The 12,912-nt window shown below is 36.2% G+C and overlaps 1 protein-coding gene across 1 annotated transcript; it reads right to left on the bottom strand.

Annotated features, from left to right (window-relative positions):
- Window positions 1-6,966: 6,966 nt before the first annotated feature.
- On the bottom strand, window positions 6,967-7,890 carry LOC141486202 (uncharacterized). Its single transcript, XM_074183931.1, has 2 exons — window positions 7,736-7,890; window positions 6,967-7,672 (listed from the first exon to the last, which is right to left on the bottom strand). The coding sequence occupies exons 1-2, from the start codon at window positions 7,888-7,890 to the stop codon at window positions 6,967-6,969; spliced, it is 861 nt and encodes a 286-aa protein (XP_074040032.1).
- Between the last annotated feature and the right edge of the window lie 5,022 nt (window positions 7,891-12,912).

Raw genomic sequence — 12,912 nt, 5'->3', positions numbered from 1 at the left:
TCGCGAAAATGATGATTATGAGGAAGAAGTTATTTTAGATAGTCTGTATGTTCCTGTTAATCATAAATAATGTCAAATAAAAAACTTTGAATTATTTTCATGTTTTATTTATTTAAATCTCATGAAATACAATAGAAAATGATTACAAAACAATAAATATGATATAAAATACAATACATGATATAAGTCAGTTACAAATAAAAAAAAGATCATAAAACAGTATATGATAGGGTGAAAAAAAGTGTCAATATCTGCTATGAACTGAACCATCCAATGCATTGTATGTTAAAACTGTATCATGCAAAATTAATGCATATACTTTAGTGTTGTCTGGAAACTTGGTCTTCCTCGTCTCAAACTCAATCTTTATATCAATAGTTGATGATTTTGTTGCATTCGGTTGATGGGAACAATCGATGACGAATAGTGGATTCTCTCTAAATTGCCCAATGTCCATCAGAGGTTCACTCATATCTTTATCATAATAACTTCGCTGGAAACTCTCAAAAGCATAATAAGCAGGAGCATCAAGTTTTTTATCGAAATTCAAATTCCAACGCTCATATGGATAAACTTCAGAATTCAAGTATACTCGAATACTATTGATATCAGCAGTTGTGAATTTTGTAATATCCTGTGTTCTATCTTCAGATGTGGTAGTACTTTGGAATGCGATACACAAAAGCTGAAAATGGGAAGTCTAGTGGTACATTTCAAAGATGGAAACATTTCATTTTGGGATGCTAATAAAGTGAAAAAATATGAATGCGCAGGTAGTCCAGAATTATATGATATGATCTTTTTGAAGAATCCACAAGATGTTGATAATGAAGAAACTCGTCAAGTATATTCCAAAATATTGAAAATAACGAATGCTCCATATAAACAATATCATCTGAAGAATGGTTTTAAAAATACAAATTCTAAAAAATTTCGTGAAGTCATCAAACCACTATTAGACTCACGACAATATCCAATTAGGAGTAGAAGTAAAATTGGTGGAGCACTCAAACGAGTGAAAATGGAGAAAACATATAATTCTAAACCTGTGAATTATGTGTACTGGAATTCACCGAAAGAGTTAGTTGCTCGCCTACGACTATTGGTAGCATCAAAGTCAGCTGGACATACCGGACATGATAATGAAATAATTTCAATAATTGAAGAATTACGTGAAGAAGGTATAATATATCAATATATATCCATAAGTAATGATCACTGTCACATCATCATTCAATGCAGTAACATTATCACTTTTTTTCTCTTTAATCATATTGAAATAGAATGACTAATGAAGTAAGTGATATCAAACGACAAGTTGTTAATGAATTACATAGACCTGCAAGACGTAATTTTCGTAGAAGAATAACTACCATCAAAGGTTTTGCAGATCTATGGCAAATAGATCTAGCTGAACTACAACCTTATGCAAAAAGTAATGAAGGATACCGATATATACTTGTAGTAATTGATTGTTACTCAAAATATCTATGGACTGTGCCAGTTAAAGATAAAACAGGTAGTACAATAACTAATGCAATGAAATATGTACTGAAGAAAGCCAAATTTTCCCCTAAACATATACAAAGCGATCAAGGGAAAGAATTTTTTAATAGAAGCTTCTCATCTCTCATGCGAGAATATAATATCAATCATTATTCAACATTCAGCACAAAGAAGGCAGCTATAGCAGAAAGAGTGATTCGTACAATAAAGGCATGGCTCTACAAGGAATTTTCGATGAGAGGTCACCACAAATGGCTTGATATTCTTCCAATTATAACTAGTAGATATAATAATAAAGTTCATCGTACAATAGGTATGGCACCCATCAATGTTGATTCAACAACAAAATTGAAATTCAAGGGTATCAATGGAATTGGAGGAAGACAAAGTAAACCCAAATTCCAATTGAATGATATTGTACGTATAAGTAAATACAAAAATATTTTTGAAAAGTCTTACACTGCGAATTTTACCACGGAGCTATTCAAGATTGTTAAAATTAATAAAACCATCCCAACGACTTATAATCTTGAAGATATGAATGAACAGCCGATTAGAGGATGTTTTTACGAAGAAGAGTTATTACGAACCGAGAATCCTGACGTATATCTGATTGAGAAGGTGTTGAAGAGAAGAAAAAATAAAGTATATGTAAAGTGGTTAGGTCTTCCTAGCGAACAAAATTCTTGGATTGATGAATCAAATATGGTTTAAATGTATCTAATAGTGACTTTTATGAATAAAGTAATATTAAAGTTCATTATTGTTTTCATTTCAATTATAAGTATGTGAATTGAAAAATATTGCAGCGGTAAACATTGCCCCAGCCATTCGCAATGTTCTGTGTATACCAAACCAAATTAATTGTATACTCCATTCCCGCTTATATTTTTCAACTCACGATATTGAAAACACATTATCATTCCCAAAACTAATCGCCGTCACTTTGAAATGCAGTATCCAACTCTTTTTGCCAATTATCTCTCACTGATAATGCCGTCTCATAAAGCTTAGTCGACTGCTCAAGCTCAGCCTGAGCTTGCATTCTCGAACGTTGATGGAATTGCTTATCTTTACCTATTTTTGAACGGAGTTCATCAGCATCTTTAGACATTCTAGCCAATTCAACCTTCGCTAATGCAATCTTGGCATCTAATGCTTCAAGAGTTTCATTATTAGCATTAATAGCTCGCTCACTCTTTTCGAGTTCAGCAATAGTCATCTGTGCCTTTACAAGACGGTATTTTGCTTTCCTTTTCATTTCCCCAAACCGATGGAGGGGACTGAAAGAAGATAGCGGTTCAGCTTTCAAATCACTCTTCATTTCTTTAGGAGTACCTTTTGGCTTCCTCTTCGATCTGTCACTTTTCGTTGCGGGTTTTTTCTGTCGCACAACACTTTTGGATTCTTTCTTTTCTTTAAAGTCAGTGACAATCGATGAAGATGCCTTAGTAACCTTCCTCTTGATTGTTCTAGATTTCTTATCAACACCAAGAGGAAGGGTAGATGAAGAGTGTTTGAGTGATGATAATTGCGAAACGATCGGATTTTCAATAATAATTTGCTCATTTGGTTCTGGCACATCTGCAAAGTTAACGAAGTCGTTAATATCAAAATCATTTATCGAATCTTGACTGGATAAATGTAATACTGGAATATTTTCAAAATCAGTCTGATCGATATCAACAAGTGGTGAACCATCTTCAGCAATCAATAGCGGCATAGAGCTCATGATTATTAAGGTCTGAGGAATGATATGTGATAGCAATAGAATGTGGATAGGAAAGGTGATGATGTTACTGAGACCTCACCATTTATAGAAGAAAATAAACTAGCGCATGCGCTCTTTCATCAACTGGCACATGCGCTCTCTCACTAAACTATTCACGCATGTAACAATCTTTGTCATTTAAGAGGAAAACTTTGTGTTGCATGCATGTATTTTTAAATGTTAGAAAATAATACAAATAAATTCAAAAAAAATATATATATATATTTATTAATAATAGAGGACAATAACGATAATAAAAAATATAAAATGAAAAATGTTAATATGTCTCTGTGGATGTGGAACGTTCTTTGACTCTATTCCTCAATAGTTGTTGCTCGTGCGTCAAACACCAACATTGAAAAAAATGGATTCTCCTATTGGGGTAGAGTTGACCAACCTTCTCACACAGATCCCAAGTACTTCTACATGCATTGCATACATGATTCCAACAATTCATGGAATATGTATCACAACGCAAACAACGTTGCAGTGGAGTTGGAACGGCAGCACAGGTACCGCAAATATTTCTACAGATACCTATATTGTTAAATATTATAGGTTCGGAACACTTCAGACACTGTAACTGTTGTTGACGATAATCCGATTTTGTTCGCTTCGGTGGATGAGAAGGAGGCGATAGTTGAATCCGCAACACGCAATCACTACACATACCAGTACATGGATTGATTGAATCCTTAGGTCTACTTATTTGACAAAAGTAGCACACAATAGCCCCTGCAATCATCATTGGGTAGACACACACTTTTGGTTTTTCATTCCACTCTTTTGGAAACGGCATTTTACTAATTCGATTAGAAATATTAAGAGATGACTTACAGAAACTCTGAATGCTCTCTCCTACACCTACGATCTCTATTTATACAAATCAACATCATGTGAAAGTATAGTGGGATAACTTCTCCTACTATTCCACTCTAAACGAGTCAAGTGGGAGTCGCATCACCTCCTATATAAGTCGACTTGCAAACCTAGAGTTCATTCATTCACTCTCTACAACTGTGATCAAACAACAACAAGATGAATTCTGCAAAAATAAATGCTGCATTAAATAGAATATCTGCTGTTGATGAAAACAATTGGATAGACGAATCAGATGATGAGGATGTCAATGTTCCGCTAGAGGAAGTGATAGTTGAAGCAGAAGATGTTGGAGTCGATGAAGATGAGATAGACGAAGTTGAAAACGAGGCCAACCAAAGCGACGAAGATGATGACGTGATGGAGTTTGAGAGGGTCATGGATGAAGAAGGAGATGATGAAGGGATAGAAGCTGACACAACTGAAGGCGATGGTGCTTTGAGGATCGGTATGCGAACGCTCAATGTCAGTGAGACACTGGAAGATCCCTTGGATTTGTATTGTGCAATGGATGCATACGTATTGATCAGCACAATAGATGGAGAGAACAAAAAACTATGTTGGTGCTGCTTTCGGTTTTATTCGCATAGAAACAATAATGGAGGGTGGTATGCCCATGTCAACACCCACAACACTGTCTCAATTATGGAAATGGGGCAGAATTGGTGTGAAGCTTGCGAGAGGCCACTAACAAACTTCACCCGAGTATCTACATGTATTATATGTAATAATGTCCAACCTGTGGCACAATAACCGTGGACCTACTGGTCAAAAAAAAACAACAGCCCTTTTCAGGGCTACATTATTCACACAAACAGTAGTTAGTTGTATTAGTATTCATAGATTATATGACAAATGAATACTTTGACTAATAAAAGTCTAAGTAATTTGTTAGTCTTTGAATATCTATACATTATATGACAAATAAATTACTACTTTGACTGAAAAGTCGATGGAATTTGATAGTCATTGAATATCTATGCATATGATGAGTACTACTTTAAATGAAAGTTGAAGTTGGCATTTTGTCAATCATTGTATGCATATAATGATGAATACTTTTACATACATACATTTTGTTTGAGACTATAATGTTAACAATGGTATGAACCTGTTTCTGTTTGAAAGTATAATGATAGCTCTGAAAAGAGCTATTTTTTTTATTGTTTCAGTCTTCAATTGTAGCCCTGAAAAGGGCTGTTTTTTTTATTAATCCATGCAATGGTATGGACTAACGCTCCTCATCATCATCAGAAACAATGATGATTGTATCATCATCTGTATCTGATGATATACTGATGATGTCATCCTCATAATCATCTGAATCAGACGATATACTAATGGCATCATCATTAGCATAATTATCTAGCTCGTTATCCTCTAGATCGTCTAACTCATTGACATCCATCTCTAACTCTGCCTCTACTTCCTCTTGCATACCTTCTTCCATACGTGCCGGGAAATCATCAGGTAGATCATAGATACGTTGCAGCATTTGTGCAAAATTTGTACTGAAATGATCGAACGTTGAATCTATTCCATGTACCTGGATGGGGCCTGTACTCGTCATAGAACACTCTGGTACACTCATCGGTTCGGTGGTGGAATCAGCACTCGACATTGTGGAAGAATGATATAGAACTGGGATTGATGCTTTATTTATATTGGAAAAAAAAGGAGGGGGTGAAGTGTAAATGTAGAACAATTCAGTGTTTGAAATTCGAAAGCAATAAGAATGACAATTTTCTTGAAATTCTAAGTGATTATTATTATGAGAAACTCTGAGTGATTATTATAAAAAAAACTAATAAGGGAGAGGGAAAAAGACACTGCCCCAACCTCGCAGTGCCTCGTGTACACCAACCAAAAAGTGTGTACTCCGTGGAAGGAAAGGAAAGGAATAGAAAGGATGGGAGAAATGAGGAAACGATTACATATCATCGTCTGAATTCAGGACTTCATCAATCAGGATAGGGGATGGTGGAGGACTATCATCTGACTCATTGTCAGCGTCACCGTCATCATCGTCATCGCTGTCGTCGTCGTCTGTGTTTCCGGACTGTGTATCCCATTCGTAATCATTCCGCCAATCATAGGGATCTGGATAATCCCCATCAGACAGGTCCGCTTGATCGGTTCCAGTAACGTGAAGCACTTGTATCCGATCATCATAAATTATGTCATCATAATTCATCGAGTGAGGTGCCGTCGTGGAGGTAACGAAACCTTCATGGATAGAAGCCCAGTAAGGATGTTGATGCGCTGGGTCACTGTACGGCTCAGTAGTTGAATCAGGTTCCATGTTGAAGGTGGCTGATCAACTGAATATTCCAACAGATAATTCCTACTTTTATACTTTTGAAAGGGAGTGGGGGAGGAGTGGGGAGGAGAGGGGATTAAGTGGGAATCAATTTCAAAAATGACATGAGCTATATTCCATGAAAGAGAAAATTGAAAATACTATATGAATTATATGAAATATACTTATTGATTTCATTATGAAACATATTTTCTTCCCAAGAGATTATTTACAATAGATTAGAGAACACAAAAATTGATGTGAGGTATTTGCATAGAAGAACTTGTAATTGAAATAAAAAAAGGAAATAATAATGAGACGAAGTGAAGAAAAATGCTCCAACCATCGCATTGTTCAATGTGTACCAAACCAAAACAATGTACACCCTTAATTTCACTTCTTTTTTTTTTTTTTATTTTTATTTCCTAAAATTACAAACATAAACTTAAAACTATCTTAATTAAATATTCCTAACTAACCTAAAACTAATCTTACTACACTTACACTTAATCTATGGGAAAGTTTTTATAAAAGTCACTAACTTTTTATAAGTCTCTATCGAAGAGGTATCTGCTTCACACTTTTTCTCCAGAGATGCATACTTCCGATCTAGTTCGGCTATTACTTTTTCTGCTTCCCTCCGTCGGTTAACAATTTCAGCCATTTCGCGCTTCCTTTTAACCAACGCGGCCTCACTAGCTCGAGAAGCATGTTCTGCTTCCTTACATCTCTGTAGAAAACTGTCCAACATTTCACTAACCTCTCCGATAGGCTGTCGCACTTGTGGCACTAACACTTCAGGATTCGTCACCGGTGTTGCCAGCATCGGCGAAAGCGGCACCACCGACGGAGTGAATACGATGGGAGCCTCCTCCGATGGGGACAATACAACTGGTGGCTCCTCCGGAGAAGGCGCCCTAGGTTGTTCCACTACTGCTGCGGGTGGTGTGGAGGGCCTTAAGCTGTTTGGAGCGGTCGACCAACTACCTGCATAAGGATTAGTCCTATTGCAAGTAGCTCGGTACTTAGAAATAGGACCAACCTTCGCTGCAGGTCGTTGGCAAACCTTCTTTACAGGCCTGACTTCCTCCTCCTCCTCGAATAAGTCAGGGCTGGTGGATCTGCACCTAACTCGCGAAGTGGATGCCTTCTCCTGCTCTGTCATAGGCATGATGGATGCCACAGCGTTATTTAATTCCTGAGTGTTGGATGCCATTCTGAAAATGTAAAATAATACAAAGTTAGTAGATGTAAAAAATTGAAGTACATTGTTAACTTACTCAAACTTAGCTCCTCGTCGTATAGTACACTGCTTCTGGTTGAGTATGGCTGGACTGCTCTGGATGACTGGAGTTGTCGTACTGAATGTAGAAGAACGTGCTCCTCGGGGTATCAACATCATTGGGAGTGGAGGGAATGAGGTGGGGGCGTGCATGCGCAATGGTTGGAATATGGTGGGGCGAGAAATGGTAGGAAGTGGGCGGGGTGAGCAATGGTGGGAAGAAAGCGGGCCGCGCTCCGCGCGGCTTACGCCCCAATTCGCTACGCTCGCGCCGGCGCGCTTCGCGCGCCGGCGCGAGCGTAATGGGGCCACCCCGGGGGGAGGAGGGGGGTGGGGGGTGGGGGGGGGGGGGGGGTGGGGGGTGGGGGGTGGGGGTGGGGGGTGGGGGGCGGCGGGGCCGCGCGGCCACCCGCGCGCTTCGCGCGCCGTGAAACCTAACCTAACCTAACACCTATGACCCTAACCTACAGTATGTATTAATCTAATCTAACCTAACGCGGGAGTAAATTCACCATGTTGGTTCAATTAATACGTCATCTGTTGGTTTTGGTTTTGGTTCTATTATTCTAACATTTGGATCAATGTCCAGTCCTGGATATCCCAGTCCACCTGATGGCCTGACTTTATGGCTTTTCTCCAAAACTTCAACTCTCTCTTCTAGTACATCATACTTTTTCATTGTAGTCCCTGTTATGTTTGACATAGCATCAAATTTTTTATTTGTAGACGCTGTTATGTCAGACATTTTTATGTCCACATCATTTGTAAGTTTGTCAAATTTACGAGTGAAAGTTATCCGAGCCTCTGCAATTTTATCGTCAAATGCTTGACGGGCATCGCGAGCAATATTACCTATTGTGGATTGTATTGCAGCTTGTAGGGCTAGAAGTATAACCTCCTTTGTTCCGTTAATTTCCCCCTCAAGATATGATACAGTTACACAATCACTCTTGTCAATTGGTTCGCTTATATTTTTCAATATTTTTCTTTGCATGTCATAATGACCATCTTTTGTTAATTTAAAACCAATCCCGGGAGGACCTCGAATGACATTACCACCCAATTTTCTTTTTCTACCAAACTTATCGATTGTTTTAGACATTGTGCACTCTACGATGATTCTTTTCAAACTGATATTTCTTTCATTTACATTATGCTATATACTTTACAGTAATTGGTTAGGAAAATAGAAATGAAACAAATAATATTTTTATCATTTTTTATTCATCTAAGTAACTTGGTAAAAGTGATACATATACAATACATAATACAATAATCACAAATAATCACAAATAAGAATGTTCCGGTTTGAAGGAATAAGCAATAATACTTCGAATTATAATTCAATTATTCATCTCTACAGTCAACAAATTGATTAGTTGGTCTAAGGCGCTCTCTTGAGAAAAAGAATGAACGATTTCAGACACCCAACGAATGTTATCATTAGGATCATTTCGATAAAATTCTATATCGCTATGACCCCATGGAAGAGTTCGAGTGGTATTCGGAATGATGAATCTCTTGTCGTCATGATACGATAAAGCGACTTTATTTTTCAATTCAGTGTAAATATCATGCAATACGCTTCTGAACGAGTTCATCTTCCTGAATATCATACCTCCCTCTTCAATGATTTTTTCATAGTCTTCACATGTCAATTCATTCTTTATAACAGATCGTTTCACACCTTTGGCCTTCTTCAGTTCACCATCAACAGATTTCACGTAATACGCTTTAGCACCTGTACCGTAAAAGCTGATTATTGGATCATTTGGGAATTCATCTTTGAAATTACCCAGAACTGACTTTGTCACTGGAATATTGAATTGGTTTCCTATTTTATAATTAGATGTATCGAACTTATTTATATTATTTTTGATAAATTCATAGAAATTGTCTGTATTTACTTTGAGAATAAGGGAGTCGGTATCAGTGTAGAGTAAGGACGCATCTTCTCCAAACTGTTGTTTGATACATCCATAGAAAAAATCATACATAACTGTTTTAGATAATTCTAGAATGGAAAATCCTAAATATAGTGGTTTATCATAATGAACTTTTACTCTAGCCAATTGAATGGCAACAAAATTTTCTGTGAAAATAGAGCATTTTTTAAAATTTGGTCGAGATATGAGACAACTAGCACCTATAGTTCTTTTTATATTTTCCCAATGTGTAATGAGTCTAACATCAATTCTATTGTCTACGTTTTCCATTGTTTTTCCATAGACTGCATTATTCATTAGTTTGTAGAAATCTTTTTCAGATTTGTTATTAGACCTATTACGCATTTCAGTATTCAAATCTATATAAGGCTTCATCCAACATGATTGCTTAAACCTCAATACTCTATGTGTGTTCATCACTATCAAACCATGATTGACAGCTTGCTGTAAGTTTCTATAGTGAACAATATATTTTCTTTTGTCGTTTAAATTTGGAATTAATTTGGGAACTTTCGATTTTGCATATGGAGGTATCAAACGTTCAACTAAGAATGGTAAATCGGAATGTTTATCATGAAGTTCTTGGGGATAATGTATATCCACTTCCAATACATATCCATAAGGACTATCGATATCCACATTCATTATATCAAGATTGAGAATTTCATGAGGTGCTAACCATGAAAATTCACCTGTTGGTAATGGTTGCGACATGCTGTGACCATATAGATTTGTTGCATCCAAATATGAAATGAATGAAGATGGTTCATTTGGATTATAATCCGGTAAAAATGTATTGTTTGCTTTATGTTTCCTTTCACTACATTGACTTATTCCACCACGAATACCTTTTTGAAAGAAGTGAACCATATCAATATCAGTTAGTAATTCCAATTCAATATTAGTATATTTCAACATGGCATCCCACGATAATCCGGGTGCAGTGAAGTATTGTGCCGGATCCAATTTATATTTATCAACAGATATATTTCTAAAGTTTTCAAAAATGTCACATAATAGTAACACATCTGACTTTAAATATAAATCAGAGTATTCACCCAAATCCTGACATTCGAATAAATTCCAAACAAGTTGAGCTCTCCCATAATCATTATCTGATATATGTTCACAATTGAGTTTATCATAAAATTGATTTTTGGTTGGAAGTCTTGGATGATTCAGTTTTTCGATGTCATCAACAAAACTATAGGGAAATACACCTTTCTTTCTCATCAAATTGAAATTTTCAATTTGTGGGAAATGTTTGCGCATCTCGATACACTGATCAGATGTTAAATTTGCACCTAAATTCTCCAAAGAACTAGGCATGAATCTGAAACTATCAATGAATCTCATTTTCAAATAATTCTTCTTCACCCTACCATCTTTATCCGTATAGGAGTGTGTAAAGAGATGTTTTGTGAAAGATATATATTTTTCATTAGTTTGTGGGATGACATCCACTTTATCTTTGTTTTTATACAATTCCTTTATGAATAAATGACAATCATATCCACTGAGATTGTGAAAAATTATAGGAATGAAATTTGGCAATTTAAAATTCAAATTACAAGATGAATGAGCAGCAGGGGACCTTTTTTTTCCTGTGAGGTGACAATGATCCCTCACTTTGACTTCGCCATCATTAAATTGTTTGGAACAAATGCCACAATTTGTGGCAGAAGCAAACTGTTCCTCTTCCTCAGGAGTTTGTACATCCATAGGAATAGGAAACCTGAGATGATTTTCATAAATATTTTTCAAATCATCTTCGATTTTGCTAACGAATTTTTGGGCTGCATCTACACCCCTATACGAAACAAATTTTGATAAATCATCATTGTATGAACATTTAATCAAATAAGCAAATGAATAAGGCTCATGTTTGAATGTCTTGATCGAATACGAGTATTCAGGATTTGGTTTAGTGGTTTGAATCGGCTTCAGTACTGATTCAAAATCTGCATACACTACAAATGGTACCTTCATTTGTTTCTCAAAGTTTTCAAAAGTTAGTATATTTTCAGGTACCGTTTTCCCATATTTATTGACTTTGAAATTGGTTGATGGTGTTGTAGTACTCAAGTGATTACAATCATTTATCTTATGACGTAATAGTAATTGTTCATTAGAAAAATATAATAAACAGCCATCACAAAAATATTTCTTATGTTCATGAGCCGATAATTGGCTTGAAACTAATCTTGAAAGATCTTTGATCCAACAATAATGATTATTACCGAAATCATCTGTGATAAGTAACAAATTGACATGTCTTCTAAGTCTTCTCTGAGAGTAACGTAATGGTCCAATTATTTCATACATTATTTTACCCTTCTCGAATTTACTTTCTAAACCGTACACATTAACTGAAATATCATTCTTGTCTTCAAATTTCACAATATCTTTCAACTTTACCGGAAAATTCATACCTGTTACATCTATGACTATACTGAAATGTGGATACGATGAAACTTCTGATGTTCTATCGATTGCAGGATGTAGTGCTGAAGTGATAGCCCATGCAAAACAATGCTGATCTTCATTACGGACATTAACCACGGCCTTCCTACGCTCAATACATTCAGGCAGCTTCACATATGAACATCCACTGAGCGGGCTGTATTTATTAATGTTCAACTCCAGAAACATGATTTTTTCACAAGTCCAACCTTAAATACAGAACAATATTACTAATCCATCCAATTAAAACTTGGTAGAAATGTTTACCTGAATCACGTTCCTGGAATTCTGTAGTTTGAGCGATAATCCCATTTCGAAATCCATCAAATAAGGAATTCAAATCAGTAGATTGATCAACTGTTCTATTCTGTGAATTAAATGATTTCGTTTCCTTCAGGTCTTGTGTTTGTAGAATATAACTCCCAAATACTTCCATATTCACTTTGATGATTTTGTGAACCCTGATGGCCGATTCCAATAATTCTATAACTTTCTGCCTGATTTCATTAAAGAATAACATGTAATCGGTGGAAACAATGGAACTCTGCACCCTGTATGTCGCAATCCGACGTTTGAAGGCGCTCTTTATAATTTGAACACCATCACTGAATTGAACACATGTATTATTCTTATGTTGTAGAGTTCTATTGTGAGAATTCACTTGAGTCAATGGAATCATCACATTACAACAATTACATGTGTACATAGGTGCTGCAGCGTCATCTAATCTCACTCGTTTCACTGATGGCCCTCCTTGGCAACTCTG

The sequence above is a fragment of the Leptinotarsa decemlineata genome, unplaced genomic scaffold, assembly GCF_025532065.1.
Source record: "Leptinotarsa decemlineata unplaced genomic scaffold, Ldec_3_MD MMD2_tig00026347_RagTag_RagTag, whole genome shotgun sequence".
Classification (NCBI taxonomy): Eukaryota; Metazoa; Arthropoda; class Insecta; order Coleoptera; family Chrysomelidae; genus Leptinotarsa; species Leptinotarsa decemlineata.
Note: the sequence above shows the minus strand (reverse complement) of the source record. Positions and strands in the feature narration are given on the sequence as shown.